The 22,936-nt window shown below is 34.0% G+C and overlaps 3 protein-coding genes and 1 long non-coding RNA gene across 6 annotated transcripts; all 4 read right to left on the minus strand.

The window, feature by feature from the left end:
* Window positions 1–4,823: 4,823 nt before the first annotated feature.
* LOC112420390 (kunitz trypsin inhibitor 5) lies at window positions 4,824–5,971 on the minus strand. Its single transcript, XM_039831829.1, has one exon. It carries the CDS (start codon window positions 5,874–5,876, stop codon window positions 5,247–5,249), a length of 630 nt encoding a protein of 209 aa, XP_039687763.1. The 5' UTR covers window positions 5,877–5,971; the 3' UTR covers window positions 4,824–5,246.
* Window positions 5,972–7,474: 1,503 nt separating this feature from the next.
* LOC25490027 (kunitz-type elastase inhibitor BrEI) lies at window positions 7,475–8,404 on the minus strand. The gene has a single exon (XM_013606426.3). It carries the CDS (start codon window positions 8,319–8,321, stop codon window positions 7,686–7,688), a length of 636 nt encoding a protein of 211 aa, XP_013461880.1. The 5' UTR covers window positions 8,322–8,404; the 3' UTR covers window positions 7,475–7,685.
* Window positions 8,405–13,502: 5,098 nt separating this feature from the next.
* Window positions 13,503–14,425, minus strand: LOC11432445 (kunitz-type elastase inhibitor BrEI). Its single transcript, XM_003603303.3, has one exon. It carries the CDS (start codon window positions 14,242–14,244, stop codon window positions 13,603–13,605), a length of 642 nt encoding a protein of 213 aa, XP_003603351.1. The 5' UTR covers window positions 14,245–14,425; the 3' UTR covers window positions 13,503–13,602.
* A 3,152-nt stretch (window positions 14,426–17,577) lies between these two features.
* LOC112420440 (uncharacterized) lies at window positions 17,578–20,517 on the minus strand. 3 transcript variants are annotated; one of them, XR_005645343.1, is made up of 6 exons: window positions 20,239–20,517; window positions 19,968–20,137; window positions 19,000–19,063; window positions 18,205–18,643; window positions 18,043–18,112; window positions 17,578–17,936 (listed from the first exon to the last, which is right to left on the minus strand). It is a non-coding gene; the product is annotated as an uncharacterized lncRNA (long non-coding RNA). The 3 variants fall into 3 exon arrangements; XR_003010515.2 differs by having other exon boundaries at window positions 17,579–17,936; window positions 19,968–20,517; XR_005645342.1 differs by lacking the exons at window positions 19,000–19,063; window positions 19,968–20,137; window positions 20,239–20,517 and having other exon boundaries at window positions 18,205–18,818.
* Between the last annotated feature and the right edge of the window lie 2,419 nt (window positions 20,518–22,936).

The raw sequence follows: 22,936 nt of genomic DNA on the forward strand, positions 1-22,936 counted from the left end.
CCAATCAGAAATTTTTATTTAATAAAATTAAAATTAAAATTAAATAATAGACACGTTCTATCCTCTTCTTCTCTCGCGGAACCAAAATCCAAGTAGCATATACTTCCTTCCTTCCTTCTTTTCTTCAAACCCCACTCTAACTCTGATGAATTACATGATGGTAATTAGTGCTTCTTCCTCTTACAATATCCTTGTTTCTCATTTTCTTATTTAAATGCAACTTCCCATCGATTAAAATTTCAATCTTTTCTATTGAATTTTTCGTGGTACGTATATGTAGATTACTGGTGTTGGGTTTTTGCCATCATGTAATCCCTTCATGAAAATTATACTCCAACTCCCACTTTCAATTACAGTTGTGCGCATATGTAATCCCTTCATTAGGATTTTTCAATTTCTTTGTTTTCTGTCTTTAATGGAATACATGCACTTTTCTTGGTTTGTTTGCTAAATAAAAGGCAATAGAAATTGCATTGGTATGAAGAATAGGTTGTACAGTAGACCATGTGACAAATGAGTATGGTTTCTTAATAACAATTAGGAAAGAAAATTTGATGTGATTTTTGAGGATTTGAGGTGGAGGGCTAAAGTTGACATGAATGAAAAGCCTATTAGGGACTTTGTCTTGCTATTTCTAAATTAACTACTGTTTTGAAGTTGGGTCTTAGAATTGATGAGGAGAAGATTGGTGGGGATTGTGTTGGTATGACTCCAAAGGAAAACGATGGTGATAAGGAGAGCAAGATAGATTCTAATGTGTTTACTTATTTTTATCCTGAATAGTTAAGAGTGTTTGAATTTAGTTTTGTATGTGATGTCTATATTATGATGCTCATCAATGAAAATGAATATATGCCAAGACAAGTACATAACAAGTATGTTGTATCAAAAAACTACATATCAAATATCAATAGAAAGTGTAATGTAATGTAGTTGATAATGAACTTACAGTGCTATAATTGTACAATTTGCTTTTATTTGGACGGTGGATCCTTTGTTGAAATGTTAATGGAAAGTGCTTGCTATGAGGGAGAAATCAACCATCAATATGGAAGTCATATCCTGAGCACAAGAACGATAGATACAATGAAGAGATAAAAAAAGAAACGGTTGAGTTTTAAGAAGCGGGAACAAGAAGGAAAGATCATGTTGAAAGAAAAAGGTAGAAAAGAAAAAAAAAAGCTGCTCCAAACATGTTGAGGAAAGAACGTGTCTATTATTTAATTTAATTTTAATTTTATTAAACAAAAAATTTTGATTGGTTGTTTGTATAGGATGACATGTTATGTTTGTTTGCACACAAGAATTTCTCAAAATAATATACAACCAGCGTGCCATGTCATCAAAAAAAGGTGCCACATCAGCAAAAATGCACAGTCAGCATGCCTAGGGGGTATTCTAAAACAAAAAAAAAAATTCAATGATGAAATTTGACAAAAAAATTTTACAGGGGGAAAACCAAAAGTGACCTATATTACAGAGAGTAAATGCCTATTAACCCTTTTTTTAATATATAATAAGATAGTATTTATAATCTCGAATATTTTATTCAATGATAAAGATGTTACTATTATTTATATATATATATATATATATATATATATATATATATATATATATATATATATATATATATAAACTTTTGCATTGCTAAAAATTTTCTATAAATACTTATCATATAAAATTTTGCCCACGCAAATCAACAATCTAAATTCATCACTAGAATAAGTCAAGACCTATTTTGACAACTTCAATCATAGAACTAAAAACAAATATCAGATGGTGGTAAAAAAATGGTAAATAGATAAATTTGAGATGGACTCTATGGTAAAAAATGTTAAACTTCATTTTACTCTTGTGGCAAGAAAAGGAAAGGAGAATTGTTGTTGACACATTTGGTTTGGTTGAGACATACAAGTAATTTACTTAAATGCCCCTCATCAGTTAATTGCCGAAGTTTTAGAAAACCGGCTGTAGTTAACTTCCGAGGATTTCCTCGGCAGTAAACTGCAGAAGCGTCTTGAAGCCAAAACAGAGGTACTAGCTTCATTTCCTGAACCTGTAATGTGTTTCAAACACAAAACACAACATATGTACCTGTTTATTTTTATTTTTATGCATAACAGTTCAAATGACAAAACAAATATTGGCGCAAATGCACAACTTAATTAAACCAACATTTTTTTGTACCATTAAACAAAGTAAAATATCCCATGAAATTAAAATTAATGTCGTCATAATACAAATATATAAATCAATGTCATCAAAATACCAAAACTAAAAAACAAGTCCTAAAAAACAAACTACTACTACTGGTCCTGGTCATGCCGGTGCCTCCTCCTCGGCCTCTGGCCTCGCCTCCTGGTCAAGACAGGCGCAATCTGCTCCCTAAGATGGCTGATGGCCTGAAACCACTGCTAAGGGGTCATGCTCATGACCTCCTCATGGCCTAACTGCGCATCAGCGTAGGCAACATCGCCACTAACCATGTCATAAGTGTCAGACGAGCTTCTCGCCTAATACCGCTCCCACTGCTATGCAATGATTTGCTCTTCATTTGCTGACCTCGGAAGATCTCCTGGAAGAGGTGGCAAAATCTGAGGGTGAGACACCCTAGTGTACCATAACACACAGTCATCTGCCATCCGCCATGTCTGCTTTCCTGCCTGCTCACCCTAATCGGCCACCTTAAGCGTGTGAGTGCGAAAGTCGACGAATGCCTGCACAATCTGAGGCGGTGACAGCTCTACAACATCCGTCAGATGTTTGGGGACGGTCTGGACGTCTCCGTACTGCCTCAAAACCCTCTCGGGCAAATGACGGTAGACCCTACGACCACCTCACATAATCCAGCCTAAATACCAGAAAACCTCCTCAAAATTCTGGATCTCCTTGTGCTCTTCGTACGACCTTCAGCATACGTCATCAAACTATATACGATCAAGCAGTGACCGATACGTGACCCCCACTCCGTACCCTTCTGAAGCTTCCACCTCGCCGCAACCAGATAGTTTTCCATGTAGTCAGTGTTGGGATCAACACTGTAAAAGCCAGGAAAATTCGCCAAAAACCATGGATGCACAAACCAAACAAATCACATTTATAAATTATTACGCACCAAAAAATATAACAAAAAAATAAAAGTTAAGGTTCACATTTATAAGTTTCTTACAGTCAGCAGTGTCACGCTTCCCCCAAGAGCTTTGTCTCAAGGCCTACACGCCTCAGCTAACTCGCCGTATAGGTATTCGAGTGTCATCCATCCCCAGGAATAATTACGCATCCCCGCGTAGGCCTCCTCCATGGTCGTCAGATAGACCAACTCGATGCATTTGTTGCTTCTATCACCAAACAACAAGCATCCTATAAGATATAAGAGATAGGACTTCACGCAAAATGTCCTAACCCTTTGCAACTCCTTCATCTCCTCTGCATCCTCCGTATCCGCCAATACGTTAGCCCTACCAAGGTACCTCGTATATAGCTCCCTTAGCTTCGGGTAACTAATGTACCTGTCGTACTCCGTACCACAAATTTTCTCCGCCTCCTACTGCGACACACCCAAGTGCCTCATCAGTAGTGCCGCTCCCTCATGTTTCGGCATCTTCTTCCCATGGCTCAACATCCGCCCCTCAATCTGAAGATGCGTTAGACATGCGACATCATCCAAGGTCACAGTCATCTCCCCCAAGGGCACGTGAAAAGTGCTGGTCTCGGGATGCCATCTCTCGCATAGAGTCATCAGCAGGGCATGAGGCACAATGGTGTAGCACAGGTAAACCAAATCATGTAACCCACTCTCCTAAAGCGGATCCCAAAACCAATCCTGATTTCCGTTTGGGAGTCCGAGACTCAAGATTTTAGCCCCATGATTAATCGGTTTTACCACACGCAGCTTACGGACCTGAAATAATAGAAAAATAAACATAGTTTAAACAATTTATACATTAAACAACGTAAACATTTAACTAAACAAAATTAAACTTAACAAATGCAAAAATAAAACATAACACATGTAAACCTTAAAACTTAAATAAAACAAATAACAAAATAAATTTAAATCATAATTAAACATAAAGAAAACAATAAAAGTTGAAATAAAAAAAATATAAAGAAAATAATTAAACATAAAGAAAAGAATTAAAAAAACACATAGAAAAGTGGATATAATAATTAAACAAACACACATATAAAGAAAATAATTAAACATAAAGAAAAAACATTTAAAAAAATTACACTTATGTTATCTGAATTATACCAAAGTGGCAACGCCACATGATTGGCATAAGAGTGCAACAAAGATAGGTTTGTCGATCCTCCAGGAAAGGAAGGGTCCACAGGTAACACCTCCGGGCAGCAGCTGTTGCAATGTCATCATCATCTGCTATATGCTGCTGCTAATCATCCGTAACATCGTGGTGTACTTGATGCTGATAATTCAGGTACTCCACCTGCTGGCTCGGGTCAACCACCTGCGACTCTTCAGACTGTGTAGCCTGAGAAGCCTCCTGCGAACTCCCTGAACCATCCACCCTCCGACCTCTACCCCTGTTTGGGATGTGACCGCTTTGCCTCTCCCTCCGGTGGCTCTGAGTCATCGCACGCCTACCACCAATCATCTTAGATGGATCAATGGAGTCCTGATCGGCCATATCTACACACAAAATAATAAAATTAACATCATTTTCATAACCTAATCAAACACATTAAACCTAAACTAAACATAAACATAATCAAACTCATTAAAAGTACAACAATGAACATCATTTCCATAACCTAAAATCATTCAATATAATCATCATTACAATTTAATTTATGTCCATCATTTCCATAATAACCTAAACATCATCCAATAATTAACATACACATAATCATTTCTATACACTTAATCATTTGCGTCCATCATAATTCTCGTAACCTAAACTAACTAAAAAGTGGGAATGACCGGTATCTTGGTAATGTTTATGTTTCTGCGTATGATTAAATTCAGATTTCTTCGGCAGTTAACTACCGATGTTTTCCTCGGCAGTTAACTGCAACCGGATTTTTAATTCCTCCACAGTTAACGGCTGAAGGGACAAAATCATATTTTACTGGTGTTTCTCAGCCTAATGAAATGCGATGCGGGAACAACAATTCTCAAAGGAAAGTAGCAAATCTTAAATCAGAGGGTACTCTGTTTGTCCACTTCGGTGGCTTATTTATAACCCATCTCATTTCACAACAAACAAACAAACAAACTTGAGTTACGTGATGCTATTCTTTGGAGTAAAAGTGGAAACCCTCTGAAACCTAACATAATAAGGTTCAAGATCATTACCATCACCAACAGCCATAACTTTAGTTCCATCGGTATCTGTGAAAGTTCGAACAGGAGCACATAAAGCACCAGGAACAGAAGGACAGAACTTAAAGATATAGATTGGAATCCCAGTGTCTCCTTCAAGCTTCTCAATCTTGAACTTACTAACAACATCCCCAGCTACACCACCAGTGCTCAAAAACCAGAACCCAGATCCCTCTTTTGAAAGCTTCAACACTTTTGACTGGTTGCATGAACTACTCCTAAATCGAATTTTAATGGAAAGATCAGTTTGAGTTGGAATGTGTTTAAAACCTGGTGCAGAGAAGTACACTGGCGAGCCGAGTTCTTTAGGGTTACGAATTACATCAAGAGGACATGTTTTGTTTCTTGTTGAGCTCAATGTTAAGCCTCCAATATCATGAGCCCAAAATTGCCATACATAGTAACCTTTTCCTGACTCAAGAGGCTTACCGTGTCTGTCTACTACTCTATCTGGTTTAGCTCCTTGTAGTGCCTTTGTGTTGAGCAGCACCAAGAGAGAAATTAGGAAACATAGTTGAATGAATTTCATTGTTTCTCTAGTTGTTTGTGGCTTATGATGTTTGTTTTGTGTTTTTCTAAGTTAATTACATTATTCTTTATATAGAGATTGATAATGCATAAGCTTCAACTTGGGTCAATGTAACACGAGGTTATTAGTATAACGTTAGAAACACGGCGTTTTGATTAATTCGATTTGGAAAATTATAACATGGGTGGAAATAGAGTTGTTATGAGTTCCATATAAACAAAATTTGGAATTTAATTCGTCGGTGGCACACGTTTGTTGAAGGCATCAGAGCATCTCTTATGCAAATTGGATTTTACATTACAAATTTGATATCCCATCACGTTGTCCACTATCTCTTTTTAATTTTAATAATACTTCATAATTTGTCCCTCTAAGCTTATTTATTTATACTATGATTGATTTGACAAGTGCTGTTGTCATTTGATAATGTATGTGGTGTTTATGGATCAGGGTCCTATGCTGCACTTTCTCTCCTACCATATGTTCTGCTCTCAGATGATGAATGTGATGCATGTTCCTTGTTTACTCTAGACCCAGAAATCAAAAATAAAATTTGATCGAGCCTCTCGTTTAAGGATGTGGTGCGTATGTATGTATGTATGTATGTCTTTGGAATCACAAAGCATAAAGCTATCAGACAGAGACAAATTTAGTAAGTTCTTTAAAAAGATTTTCAATACTAAATACTAATCGTGAGCGTGTAGAGTGTAGACTAATAAAAAATATTTCATCTTAGCCGTATGCTTCCAATAAATCCACCGTCAAGAACAAACAGAGGGTGGTGTAAAAAAGAATTAGCAATCAGATATTCAGTTTAGTATAGAATTTTCATGTTTAACTTGTAAATTGTAAGAAGCGATGAAAGGGACATACACACCTCTCTTTCAATCAAACATTAGGGGAAAACTAATGTAATTGAAAGGATTGATTGATTATAACTGGATAATTAAGGACTAGTTAAAAGTGTGTTGGACATATTTCATTTCTTATATTTATTATTGATAAAGCTTTGCTATTTCTAGGTTCTAGCGAAGCAATTTGTCATAAAGTTATCTCGAATAACCTATCATTTTTTATATAAATTGTATACTTAGTCCTCAATTGTCTCCATAAAATACAAATAGAAACGAAAAATGAATAAATTTTCTTTAGGAACCATCCATGTTAGCTACTCTTGACGGTGCAATGAAAGTATAATACTAAGTCACTGTCATCATTGACAACAATCAAGTAAACATAGAAGCTTTTGTTTTTTTTTTCCCTAGTGCATAACGTAGAACTAATTTTTTTGTCAAAACAAAAATATAATAATTTGGATGAGAAGTAGCTAGTTAGGATTGAATAACAAAATGAGGTTGTGCTAATTGCTATTGAAGTATTCATTCATAATTGAAATCAACTTGTGCCTTTTTTGGAGACTTCCTGCATGAGACACAAGCCGCCCCTTGCTCCATTAATAGACTCTTAATACATACCTCGTCTGATTTGGGCGAAAATATAATAATTTGGATGAGAAGAAGTGGTTATGGATCAATATTTGTCTAAATTTTTCAAAAGGACTTGCTGATGGATCATAGAAATAGAAACAATGTGTAAGGGAAGATATAAAATACAGAAATTTGAGACAGATTGTATAAGGATAAGGTCAAACTTCATTACACCTTTGAGGATAAAAAGAAAGTGGCAAATCTTAAAACAGAGAAAAGTACTCCGTTTGTGTGCAATTTTGTGGCTTATTATGGATCCGCAATCCTTATTATGACCCATCACACTTCACTACTAAGCACACAATTTCTAAAAAAACTACAGTTACACACTGCTCAAATCTTGATTATTGCTCTGAGCAAAAGTGGAAGCCTTCTGAAATCTAACATAGTAAGGTTCTTCAATACCATCACCAACAGCCATAACTTTAGTTCCATCAGTATCTACAAAAGTTCCAACAGGAGCACAAAGAACACCAGGAACAGAGGGACAGAACTTAAAGCTATATATCTCATAAGCATGTTCACCTGCAAGCCTCTCAATCTTGAACTTGCTAACAAGATCCCCAGCTGCACCACCAGTGCTCACAAACCAAAACCCAGACCCAACCTTTAAAAGCCTCCACACTTTTGGTTCATTGCAAGGACTACCCAGAATAGGAATCTCAATGGTGAGGTCAGTGAGAGTTGGAATGTAATCAAGACCTGATGCAGAGAAATACACCGGTGTGCCGATTGCATCAGGGTTACGGATTACATCAAGAGGGCATGTTTTGTTTCTTGTGTGTCCTAATGTAATGCCTCCATTGTCGGCCCAAAGTGGAAATACGTAGTAACCTTCACCTGGTTTAAGAGGGTTACCTTGTTTGTCTACTACTGCCTCTGGTTCAGCTCCTTGTAGTGGCTTTGTGTTGAACAAAACTAAGAGAGAAAGGAAGCAAAAGAGTTGAATGAATTTCATGGTTTCTTGATTTTTTTTTTTTTTTTGATTGTTTGTAGATTGTGATGTTTATGTTGTGTCTTTCTAAGTTAATTGTATGATTGTTTATATAGAGAAGCATGTCAGGTTTAATTTGGACATGTTTATGGAGTGATGGTATAAAAAATTAAGTTAGTGATATTATATATTTGCCATGAGCGCCACGCGGTACTAGTTTAAAATGAAATTTTGGGAACTTCGTGGAACACGTTGATAGAAAAATAAACAGCATCTTCATCCACAATGGACTTGGTATGGTATCCCTTCATCACGTTGACTTGTGAATAATGATTTTCTTGGCCCATTTGCTGCATTATGACTTCAAGAAAGTTACTCTTCTCACATTTAAAATTGCTAAAAAATGTACTCAATTGTGGTTAACTACAGTTGGCTTTTCCAACAGTAGATAACTACCGTTGAACATTTTTTATAATCATTTAATCATTTTTTAAGTCAGTTTTGAACCACCGAAATGTAGTTAACTATAGCTTAATACGTTTTTTTAGCAATTTCAAATGTGGGAGTAACTTGCGAAAATTGTTTTTCTAGCATAGAATACTTCCTATTGACACAAGTAAATGACGCTTTTATCCCCAGCGGCAGTTAACTGCCATTAGGCTATGCACCGGCAGTTAACAACTGATGGCTTTTCAGCGGCAGTTAACTGCCGTTGTGTTTGTGATATATTCAAGTCAGTAGCCATAACCCAGACACTCACTCACTCCATCATCACCTTCACCATCTTTCTCTCAAATTTTCACTCACTCTCTAAAAAAACTCTATCAAATCATCCAAAATTTCTTCCACTAAATCACAAGTAAGTTATCACTTATGTTATTGTCATACATTTTAGTTAGTATATGTGTTTATATGTTTATAATTTTAATTGTTGTTTAATTATTAAATTTTGAATTTTTGTTTTTAATATAATTATTTTGTAGATCTGAAATGCTATTAACATATGTTATGAATACCTGTTATAATGAAGTTATATTGCTTGAATTTATATATTTTTTTGAATTTTATAAATTTTTTAGGGTTTGAATATTTGTTTTTAATATAGTTATGTTGTAGATTTGAAACAATGGCCGGGTGGATCGACGTTCATGCACAATTCAACAGCGGAGAACCTCAGAGGTTGAAGGTTCGGTGCCTTGGTGTAACGTTAAGAGGTCTCAAGGATGAACTGACTGAATTCAACCAAGGAATCAACCCTAGAGACACAAGGAGGGTGGAACACATTCGGTATAAACGTCCAACGCTCGACGAGGGCAGAGTATCATTCACTTGGGTGGAATTAATGAACGACGAAAACGTGACGAGCATGTTCTGGGAGCACAACATGTTCCAGTTGATCAATATGTGGGTGACGTTGCTGAGATCAACTGAATATATCATCAAAAGTTTGATTCTTCCAGAATATCGTCATTAGGTCCTGAATGAACGCACCTTCCAGCTACCACAATTGTCTTCCTTTGAATGTGGTAATTCAAACATGCCATATGGCATGACTCCAATGTTCGACTGACATTCCCATTGTTCATGTCAAAAGATTAAGTTCTTGTTAGGCCGGTTTAAATGAAGGTATTAAAGTGTCAATGAATGGACCTCATTCTTTTGACACTTGAATACCGACCGTCATTTAAACCAAACCTAACAAGAATTTAATATTTTGAATGAAACTATGAGAATGTCGGTCGAACATTGGAGTCCTGCTGCTTGGCAAGTTTGAATTTACCCCATTCAAAGGTAACACAATTGTTGTAGTTGGAAGGTACAAACATCCAACTGCAACAATTGTCTTCCTTTGAATGAGGTAATTCAAACTTGTTAATCGACAGGAATCCAACATTCGATAAACATCTTGAATACTGGTATTGAAGTGTCAAGGAATGCACCTCATTCTTTTGACACTTGAATACCATCATTCAAGATGCTGATAGGATGTTGGAGTTCTGCTGTTTAGCAAGTTTGAATTTGCCCATTCATGGATAAGATAATTGTTGCAGTTGGAAGGTACATTCTGGAATGTAATGTAATACAATGTAATGTGATAACATATATAGTTGAATATGCATAATACATTTTGTTTTGAATGGAACAATAATTATCTTATTTATTCAGTTTTCGAATTTATTTATTCATTACGCAATTTTAATTAGTTGAATTCATGTTAGATTTAATTAGTTTTTATTCGAAACACGAGTTTAATCGAAATTATTCCAAATGCGGTTTTAATTGAAATTATTCAAAACGCGAATTTATTCAAAGTACCAATATGTCAAGGAAAATGTACCATAAAAAAAACATAAAAAAAGATCCGAAACAATTAGATATTACAACCCGTTATATTATATCATCTTCCTCGTAACACAAGTCAATTGGGTTGTCCTCGACAGTCCCTGGGACACCTGCTTTTGGCTGAGGACCAAAATAGCATGTCCTCCCGCTCCTCCTCAACCTCGAATGATTATACACCAGCACCTTCGAATCCTTCTTTTTGACGGATCCATCACATGTGATTCCGTGCCATGTCATCGGTGATTTTTCTTTCTTCTTGTCGTCACCCTCCTTCTTCTTGTTCAACTCAATGTTTCTCTGATTCTGAGACATATCTACATAAACAAATCGGTGATCAAAACCTACATCATGTCGTAACAATTCTACAATAATTCATCAAAACCTAAACTAATCCTAAAAATTATACCGTAACTAATCGTAACAATTCTATCACAAATTCATAGCAACAAAATTTCATAACAAACCTAAACTAATCGCAACAATTCATCTAATCCTAAAAATTCTACCATAATTTCATAACAATTCTACAATTCTAACCTAAACCTAACAATTCAAACAACCTAAACTATCAGAACATCATAAAATCAATAAACCTCTATAATCGCAATTTAACAAAAAAAACTAACAAATCAATCGCAAAATAGCAATGCAATAGGATTAAAAAAACTTACTTAATTTTGTGCTTGAAATTGGCTTGAAATGACTTATGCTTTGTGAAATTCGCACCTATGGAAGCAAAAAACGTAACAATAACAATGGAGTTTTGGAAACTTCTATATTGTTCTGTTCATATATCAAAAACACAATGACAGTTAACTGCCGCTGGAAAGCCAGCGGTTGGTAACTGTCGGCGCATAGCCTAACGGTAGTTAACTGTCGTTGGAGGTAAAAACGTCATTTATTTGTGTCAATAGAAAATATTGATTGTCCAAAAAAGCAATTTTCTTAACTTGCTTACTTCAAAGGAAGGCCAAGGCCCAATTAAAAAAGGAGCAATGAAATGGGGAGTAAAGTTTCCATAAGGTTGCTCTTTTGGCCTCCCTAATTGCTCACAAGTTTTGAAAACGTCCTTCCCTAGTTTTCTACCAAAGCACTTTTAAACACAACAAAACAATCTTCGGGAGATACAAACTGAAAGGTTAAGCAATTGTGGATGGTCAAAAGTGCAAACTTCAAGTTCTCATAACGTCATGGATAAGAATATGACCACAAATGCGCAGTGGTTGCACAAGAAATTGATAATTGACATATTCGATTACCTGATCACATTCTTTAATAATAGGACCGTGGTCTGCAAAATAAAGTATCAAATTAAGATATAAATATGTTAATCATTCCTTCAAAAAAAAAAATGTTAATCATAAAATCTAGAATCAATCAGTTTAACAAATAAAAAATTATGACTCATAATTTGCCAAGGAGTTTCCTTTTCTCATAATTTGCCTTCGAAGAGGTTGCTTTGGCATGAAGGTTCTAACATTCATAACTCTAATTTCTTTTCCTAGAAGTATTGTGGATATGGTCGTCTAACGTTGAAAAAGGGTGGTATTGTGATGAATCATGGTGGTGGTGCTGCTTGTGGAGTTGTGGGGTGTGGCATATTACCATAATTTGGCTTCAAAGAGGCTGTTTTTGCATGCAGGTTCTGAAATTTATAGCTTGTAATTTGTGTGTAATATTCAAAAATCATTTAGTATGGGACGGAAGGAGTAAAACTTGAACAAAATTGTTTTAGAAATTAAATTTAATATATGCAACAAAAAAGTTTGTGATATTCGCGAGGCATGTCAACATACAACATGACAAATTATGGTATGGCAGTGCTTGTGTTTGGTTTTAAGCTTTTTATTTATTTTTTCTTTGTTTGGTGTGTCATAATATCGAACCTAGGGCACTGAGATTGAAAAGTAGATTTTAACTAAGCGATCATATAAGGTAACCAACAATTTTTCATTTATCTCATTAAATCGTAATAAACATGAGATTCCAACAATCATATAAATTATATTGAATGATGTAGAAAAATATAGTTTGAAGAGGAATGAACTTCTTACAAAAGTTTGAAAAAAAAAATGCAAAGATGAAGGGCTTTTGAATTTCTTTGAAGTATGATTTTTTTCAACTGAGAAAAGTGGTCATGGACTTAAAAGTGAAAATGTAAATTATTTTACACGGACATCAAATTAGAGCTAAGAATTCGGCATTTATTTAAAAAATGGATGTAATATATGCTTAGGTGACAATACGATGATGTGTTTTTACTGGTTGGCAGCGTAATCCTATAAAATGGTCGTTAATTTATAAACTTATAGAGCAAGAGTAGTACCGTAGAAAATGGAAATAACCATTTTCTCTTTTCTTTTGCATTCTTGGTGAGAAAAAAATAACTTGAGGTTCACAATCCCATATGTGGAATCGATATTTTATCACGACGATAAAATCATGCACTTGCGATGATATCACTTTCTTCGATTAATACATTATAAATATGGAGTGTGAGGGGTAAATTGTTAAATTGTCTGCTTCCTCTAAATTTTGACTGAGTTTGATATCTTCACAATCTTCTTAGGCCTCGGTAAAAATATTCGACTAACCCATGTTCGTCTATATTTTTTAGTGCAAAAAAATTGAAAGGGTAAAAATGGATTGATTTTAACTAGAAAATTAAAAACTAATTCAACAATATGACATGTATACCTGTGGCAAAAGACCTAAAACAAATAACACTATTCATTGTTTGCTGGGAATTGTGTGCGAAAAAGAATAAATTTTTCATAAGAACTTGTTCATAAATCCAACAATTAGAAACAACTAATAAAAGTGTAGGAAAAAAATAGAACACAGATAAATTTGAGACAGATATTAGACATAAAGGTTGAATTTCATTTCACTTATGACAAGAAAGGGTGGCAAATCTTAAAACATAACAAGTACTCTCTAACCACAAATACAATGTGCCAAACTAGACACCGCTGAAATCTTGATTCTTGTTCTGAGTAAAAGTGGAAGCCTTCTGAAATCTAACATAATAAGGTTCTTCAATACCAGCACCAAGAGCCATAACTTTAGTTCCATCAGTATCTACAAAAGTTCCAACAGGAGCACAAAGAGTACCAGGAACAGAAGGACAGTACAGAAAGCTATAAATCTCATAAGCATGTTCTCCCTCAAGCCTCTCAATCTTAAACTGGCTAAAAAGGTTCCCAGGAAAACCACCGGTGCTCACAAACCAAAACCTAGCTCTAGTTCCCTCTTTTGAAATCTTCCACACTTTTCTCTCACTGCAAGGACTACCCAATATTGGAATCTCAACGGTGAGATCAGTGAGAGTTGGAATGTAATCATGTTCATATTCATAGAAATAAACTGGCGAGCCAATGGCTTCAGGGTTACGGATAACATCAAGAGGGCATGTTTTGTTTCTTGTTTGTCCTAATGTTATGCCTCCATTGTCAGCCCAAAGTGGAAATACGTAGTAACCTTCACCTGGTTTAAGAGGGTTACCTTGTTTGTCTACTACTGCCTCTGGTTTATCTCCTTGTAGTGCCTTTGTGTTGAACAACGCTGAGAGAGAAAGGAAGCAAAAGAGTTGAATGAATTTCATTGTTTCTTGATTTTTTTTAATTTGCCTTTGGAATATTATAACATGGATAGGATAAGTGGATAATATGAATGGATATTATAACATGATGGAATGGATAACATGAATTGATGAATGGACGCAGGGGAAATAATAAGTACGAAAACGAGCAAGTTTATTGATATAACATCATGAGGGCATGTTCTGTTTCACGTTAACAGCATAATAAAGAACATCTCCATTTTGCTTTAAAAAAAAAAAACAGAAGCATCTCCATTCACAAGGGATTTAAACTAGAGTTAAATAAGTTTTTCGTCCCTAAAAAATAGCAAATTTTATTTTAGTCCCTAAAAAACTAAACAGAATGTTTTTCGTTCTCACAAAAAATTTTATTTTATTTTCAATCCCTAACGACCAATTTATGTTAATATGAATGTCGAGATTATGAGTCTTTTATGTTCATATTATGTCTATTTATTATGTTTAAATTTTGTATGTTCATGTTATGTTAAAAAAATGTCAAGAACACATCAAAATTATTTTTGTTAAGGACGGAAAACAAAACAAAAAAATTATAACGATGAAAATAACTTATTTTATTTTACAAGGACTAAAATCAAAATCAGTTATATATATAGGGACGAAAAACTTATTTAACCCCTAACAAAATTACTCTTGTTGTTCTTTTACGGTTTTATGAAATTTTCTGTAAATTTCTACGTGGCTTGCGGAGTCAACATTTTTTAATTAAAAAATATTTTTTTGTGCATAAAAAAATAAAGATAAAAAACTTAAGTGTGACAAATAAGATAAAATATTATGAAATAATTTTGCTTATGTATATGTTCTATTGCGCTTTTTGCCAAAAGCAAAAGCCTTGGATCAACTTTTGTCTCCCTTTTCTATTTTTTTTTCCTTACTCATGATTTTTGAATTATTTTCTTATAGATTGTTTGTTTATGTGGTAACAATAAAAAAAAAATTGAAAACTCGGTATCCGAAGTGGTAACAATAATTAATTTTAAATGAATTTAAGTATGTTTGGTTTTTCCTTAACAAAAATAAATTTTGAGTGAATTAATTTTCTAAAATTTATTGTTAAAAGTAAATTGAATGTAGAATTATTCACTGAGTCTTAATTCCACTGAAGAACAATCAAAGATATAATAATCAATAATCCACCTTTAAAATCAATTTTCATTTCTCTAAAAATGAAACCAAACAGTTCCCTTAAATATATTCATGTAAATATAAATAAATAATAATAAGGTAAAGTAAATCCTAAACAAAAAGGACTAATCCCAAAAAAGGGACCCAAAAGTGCCCAATTTCCTGCTAGAAAGAACAGCCACCACAACCCCTATTTAACGGGTAGCACTTGGATGCCATAGTTTTTTGGTGTCATTGGTGTCATAGGTAACTTTGTGTCTATCTCTCTCTTAACAACTCATTCTCTCTCATCTAAATAATTTATTTTAATCATTCTCTTTCATCTAAAATGAACTTATGCACCAATGACATCAAAAAACTATGGCACCCAAATATTTCTCCTATTTAACCCAACCAACGTTCCCCACCACTCCAAAGAAACCAACCCAACAATTTGCACATACAAGAGAAATCCATCCACTCCAAACATTAAATGGAAGAAGAGTCATCACCCACTAAAATAATGACAAGCTTGGTCCAAAACCACCAACTAATTTCCCTAATCTATACAATTTCTAAGGTGAAGAACCCCACAATATCTCAGCACTAACAGTAGCAAACTCTGCATCTGATTGTGAAGCCTCTTTCACCAATCTCAGTATCTCCAATTTCACCTCTCTTTTTTCTTCACTACTCAAACCTTCCCCAATTTCCACTTGTATTGCAAATCTCGAAACACAACCATCAAAAACAGAATCATCAAGATCATAATCCACCCCTAACACTTTTTCTTTTTCTCTAATCTCTTCCACATCACATAAATCCTCTTTTCTTTGCAAAATCATCAATATTTTAACCAACTCTTGTTGTAACATAGCTTCAACAACTTCTCTTCTACCAATATAACAAAGTTCAAAAACACAATCCAAAGCCGCAACACGAAGACACCAATCACTCGATAACAAAAAACCAATAATTTTAGGAATCATTCCATTAGATAAAATTTCATCAACTAAAGGACTACGAATTAATCTAACAAGCAAAGAAATAACCTTTATTGAACATTCAGAAGACATTGCTATCAAAGCCTTAATCGTTGGACCCATCAAAACTAACCCAACAAAAACATTTTTGTTGAATTTCACCAAATCAGCTATAGCCATAGCTGATTCTTCTCGAACCCTTTTCGAACTAAAAGGTTCAATCAACGTACGTTCCAAAAGGGTAAAGATTTTTGCTCTCAAAATTAAATCTTGAAACTCCAAATCAAAACCCGACAATAACCTCTGTTCAAACTCAACAATAGCCTTAACCTGTTCATCCTCGTTGTTCTGTTCTTGCAGTGTCTTCACAAGGTTTATAATGATTACACGGTCTAAATAAGTTTGAATTTCGGATTCTAAGGAAGATGAAGCTTGTGAAATCTTGTAAGAGATGATTTGGCGTTGTAGAATGGATTTGAGTCCATAACCTTTGCATTTTTCCAAGTTTTCGATCAAGGTTTTGAGGGTGGTGAGAGAATGAGAGAGATTGTAAAGATTTGGATTAGTTGAGAAGATAGTGATAGCTTTTGATTCAAGCTCTAAAAGAGCTTCAACGGCGGCTTTAGAGTCGGTTTTGAAGAGAAAAGTGAAAGGGTTGGTTTTGATTTGAAGATCTTTGGAAGCTTGTTTGAGGGAGTTGAGAAGAGTTAGAACACGGTGCTTAGAAGGTTGATCATGGTCCATGATGGATGTGAGAAATTCAGTTCATTTGTTTGTTTTGAAGGAAAGAAGTAGCTAGAAAAAGGGTTGAGAAAAGACAAGAGTGGGAGGGGAGAGAAGAAAGGGAAAACAAACTCAACTATTAGTCTTGTCATCGGTCCTTCTCATCAATGGAGGGACCAAACCAGTCGGTCCACGTAAATGGTATGTTTATTCATAGTTAAATTAGGGGCGGACAAGTCGGTCTATTAGATTCGAAATCGGTTTCAAAATTTAAAACCGTTTAAACCAACGGTTGCATATTTGTAAATTATTTATGACCAACTTAGGCATTGGTTTAGTCGGTTCGATGTAAACGGTTAAGCCGGTCAAATATGTGGTTTAGTTCGGTTAATTCGGTTTTATATATATCAATTTCTGCTTAATATATTTTAAAAATTTAACATAACTAAATTATAAGCAGAAATTTGGGTTTTAAATAAAACCAAGATTAATAATTTGGCTATTCACATTAATCTTTATGGTCTATCAGTTTTCAGTTTAAGTAAAAATTAAGAGCAATTTTTATGCCACAATATATTACATAGAACTTGTTTGCGCCGACACCATTTGTAAACTTGTTCCAAATATAAATTATATAACTTGTTTGCATTGACTACAGCAAACAAGCACAATACAACCAATATTAGTAAATATTACAGTTGTCCAACGGTATCAACAATATAAGTATTATAATATATTACAGTCATCCAATATATTTGAGTAAAAGATGAAATAAATTCCACTGGCTTTAAAAGCACAGGCTGCTTACAATTGCTGATGCTACAACATGGCGAATCATGGAGAATGATGTTGTAGTTGATGCTGCACAACAAAGGAATGAATATAGCTATTTAAAAAAAAAACTAAACAACAATATGTTTAATGTTCTAAATTTACAAATATGCATGAATGATATTTGAAAACAAACCTGAACTGCAGCCCTAGAAGTCTATAACATCCAGTATCCCACTTAAATTGCAGCAACCATTTATGATAAACTGTAAATTAAAATCAGTTAGTAAATCATAATAATTTCATTAGATTAAAGAAAATTTCATTATAACAAAGAAAGCAAGTTTTATCAGAATACCTCCAAAGGGACATGCCATAGATAATACTTCATAACTCTTCATTCTCTACTTCTCTAATGGCATGGGCATGTTCGTCAAGGTTAACAAAGTTGGTTACGGCATCCCTACAATCTTTTGCATGTACCTTTGGCTACTTGAAACTAGAAAACCACCCTTCCCATTTATAAGATTTGTTTGCCTAGGGTCATTTAGCATGTTCTCTGGTTTCTTAAGGCAGACTCTAGAGTGTGCTAACATGTTGGACGTCCCATTTAATTTAGAATCACAATGATATCTTTTATGGCAGTGTTTACAAGCGGCTGTAGGTTCTGGTTCATTGGATAATGGATAAAATCAAGCCAAACGAGAGATGTTCTCCTATTACCATTGGCATTAGGTCTCCTACACCTAGTAGTGGGTAAGGGGGGAGCTTAGCAGCTGCTTGTTGAGTAGATTCAGCTGAAAAGATTAGTAAAGTAATTCTGATATGCATCTAGCTAAGTTTTTTGCATTATAAAATATTAAGTGTTTCAATAATTATAAAGTATTAAGCCTTAAATAAAAGCATCTCCAATTATCAATCAATAATTAACCAAAAATATATTTAAACCAGTAGGCAATAGAACATATTTTGCACATATATGGATAACTTATACATACTGCACAAATACCTTATATTTTCATGAAATAATTATAGCTACAATTAGCATTTTTCATTCATAGAAATATAATTACTAAACACAACAAATTATATTCATAGAAATATAATTATTAACACAAAAAAAAAAACAGCACATTTATAAGTTCCAACTCACTGTTATCCAAAATTATAGTATCATTTCCTTCTTCAGCCTCCATGTTTCCAAGAGCCAATGAACCCTAAGCAGAAACAAGTAAAAAAAATAAAGATTAATTAGAAACAATTATGTTATCTTAAGGGTGAAATATATATATATATATATAAAGTATAAAAATATGAACAAATGTGATTAGATCTTACTTACAAACCTTTCAGAGATTTTAGAAACTTGATTGAGATTCGGATTTATGTGACAAAAAAGAAAGGAAGGTTGAAAATCTTGATTAACATAGTTGATTTGTGATTTTTGTTTCAAGTTTTTTTTTTGTGGAAAATGGAAGAAAATGAACGAATTTGTGATCTATGATATGTGATTTGTCGGTTTTTTTTATATGTTTTGATATGAAGGAAAAAACGATTATGGTGTATGTGGAAGGAAAGCGGCCGCAGACACAGGTTTCAATGTTCTCACACTAACTATATATATGTGGGCTTATTGGGTTGGATCTTATTATGGGCTGTATAACGGTTCGAAACGGTTTATTGTGGGTTGTAATATACAAACCGTGACCGACCATGTATAGCCATAGCAAACCATTGAAGCTAAACCGAACTAACCATTTAACCGACCCGACCCGTTACGCTTCGGCCGGTTTGGGCTGGTTTTTAAAATCCTGTCCAGCGCTAGTTTTCCCTAGAAAATTAGGTACTGTTTTCCCTAATTTTCTACGATAAGACTTTTCTTTTTTGTGTCTAGTAGACTAGAGAATTATTTATTAAGAAATGTTAGGGTCACATTCACTAACACTCTCTTTTAACACACCCAATAAAAATTAGTCATATGTTCTACTTTTTTAATTCAATTAACTTGATACCTATTCAACTGGTTTCTAAACATTTGATTTTTTTTTAATAACTTAATAAACACTTGGAGAGAGAAAGAGAATAAGAAAAAGAAAAGAGAGAAGAGTGTTGAGAAACAACCTGGATCTTCAATTTCTATCTTCAACGCTTTGAAAGTTTAGGAACCCAAAATTAAAAGAGTCACGTGTGTCTCTCTAATTCCAATTTCCCCCAAAAGCTTTGTGGCCTTTCTCTCTTCTACATGAAATGGTTTTGTTCATCGTCCATCCAGTACGAGCATCATCATTTACCTGGTGTTTTGATCATGTGATTTGGAGCAAATTCATGCTTATGATTTGTGAAACTTCATTAAAATTAAAGCAATTAAATTGAAGAAAAATCAGAAATGAACCTCATAGAGAAGAGAGATAAAAGTCGAATCTTGCAATTGACCTATTATATTGATTCAGGAATATATTTAGATCAAAATTTTTGTTTAGGGTTCTATTAATTTTTTTTTAATAGGGAATTCTGATTTTACGTTTTCAGATACAATGAAACTTGCCCCCTTTTTAGGTTTTCATCGGATTGTTCATTGGAATTTCAAGCTTTCAAGATTGAAGATGGTTGTGTCGTGTTCTCCGCACTCTTGTCTCTCTTCTTTTTCTTCTTCTTCTCTTTCTCTCTCCAACTGTTGTACTAAGTTATACAAAAAAAAAAAAAAAAAAATGTTTAGAAACCAGTTGAACAAGTTTCAGGTTAATTGAATTAAAAAAGTGGAACACATTGTTAATTTTTATTGGGTGTGTTAAAAATAGTGTTAGTAGATATGATCCTAACATTTCTCTTATTTATTGCACATACAGTCCACACAGAATTTTTATATAGTTTTTTATTTTTTTATCTCTATTGAGATGGAGGTAGCACTTTGGTGACACAAAGGTGTCAATGTCACATGACATTCTTCACACTTCAATGTCACAAAAGTGCTATCCGGAATCCAATAGCAACACTTTTGTTTTTTTTAGAGGAAACACATTTTTGGTGTATATTATATATGATATGATATGATGTTGAATATCTATACTCTCATTAATATTTGTTGTATTCGACTGTTTCATATAGATTAAAAAAGACGAGGAAAGTCCCCGTGAGTTTATCTCAATTGGCAGGGTATTGCATAATTTATGCAGGGACGGGAGTTCGAACCCTGGAAACCCCACTTCTCCACATTTAATTGTGTGAGCTTCAGCTACTACGCTACTAGACCAAAAAAAAAAATGAGGAAACTCAAACTTAAGTTGGTAGCTACCAGAGATAATTTGTGCAGGGGCTGGGATTCAAACCCTGGATACCCACTTCTCCATATTTAATGTGTGTGAATCAAGTCACTAGGCTACTTGACAAAAAAAAAAAGGAAACACAGTATGTTAATTTTTTTTCTAAAAGAAGAACATGTTAATTGTATTATTGTAAACCGAAGTTCTTTCAAAAAAAATGTAAACGGAAGTTTTTCATAAACTGATTTTGGTTACTAAATTACTAACGCTGGCAAAAAAAATTATTTTTCCTGAAGAAAAAAAAAACGCTGCAATTTTTTTTCTTCTTCTAGTAGTTTGGTGGTTAAAGTTCACATAATTAAACGTAGAGAAATAGGATGTCTGAGGTTCGAATTCCGACCCCCGCATAAATTATACAACGTCCCTACCAACTGAGCTAAGCTCACGGAAACACTAAAATTAAATTATTAGTTGAAAGAAAGAATAAAACACTTTGCTCATTAATTAGTTGAAGGAAAAAAAATACTGTGCTCGTAGATTAGTTGAAAGAGATCCAGAAGTCCTAACTCCACTGACAAAATGTCGAAATTGTTAGGTCGAATGTTTTGACCGGGGTTTGAAACTCAGTACCTCTACTTATGTGTGTGAGTTTATAATGACTTTGTCATTTCGTCTATCTATAAAAAAAAAAAAAAATTAGTTGAAAGAGAGAAAAAAAAAAACTGCTAATTAATTTGGACAAATTCATAATAGTATATTCGGCCGAGAAACAAGGAGATGCTGTTTATTTCTCCTAAAAAAAAAAAAGGAGATCCTATTTATTTAGTTACTAAACTGTCCTTCCATTTAAAATTAGGTTGAATAACGATAAATGAATATTTTAGTAAAAAATAAGTGGATGTAGCTTGCAAATTTACACTTAGTGTTTTTAGGTGGTCTAAATTAACAGCCCCTTAAAATACTTAGTCATCATAATTTTTTTTTTTAAGCAAAAAGGTTTGCCCTAAAATCTGAAATAAGGAAGACCTAATCTATTTTTAGTAAGTCTCCTAGAATCTCTGCAGGAGGGTAATTCCACCAAGTGAAATTTACCACACTTAGACCTAAATTTACAAGCTTATCAACACAATGATTACCTTCTCTAAAGATGTGAGTAATCATGAAGTGCATATTAGAAATCATCAACAAATAGTTTTCCCATCTATTTTTCAGCTGCCAGGGGACAATATGTTGGGACTTGAATGCCAAGGAAGCTATCATTGAATCTGTTTCAATCCAGAGATTGGACCAATTCTTCTGATACGCGCATTCAATTGCTAAAATTATACCAAAGATCTCAGCAAAAACTGCATTAGCAATACCAATGTTATAAGCAAAACAACCCAATTGGTAGAGACGTTGTAGTATGTATGAGTTGGAATTTTATTTTATTTTTTAACTAAAGAGTGGTGCAAAGTGCACTACCCAAATTCATTCAAAGAAAAATAAGAGCATACAAAAAGAAAAGTGGGATATACCCCAAACCTTTGGGCATTCCCAACATATTTTTAACCACTTCCAGTCTAATGTTACCAGGAGCATCCTGCCACCAAACAAAACAATGTATATTTAAATCAATATTGGCTAACGCATCTACGCAAACATTATTTTCCCTGTATATATGAGACATCATGAAGTTCATATTCCTTGTTGCCTCCATGTAGTTTATCCACCTGTTTCTTAGAGACCAATAAGTCATATGATTGTTTTTAAAAGCAAACATCAAAAGCATTGAATCCGTTTCAAGCCAGATGTGAAACCAAGATTTTTCACGTATTTTTCTTAATGGAT

Source organism: Medicago truncatula, chromosome 3 (genome assembly GCF_003473485.1).
Source record: "Medicago truncatula cultivar Jemalong A17 chromosome 3, MtrunA17r5.0-ANR, whole genome shotgun sequence".
NCBI lineage: Eukaryota > Viridiplantae > Streptophyta > Magnoliopsida > Fabales > Fabaceae > Medicago > Medicago truncatula.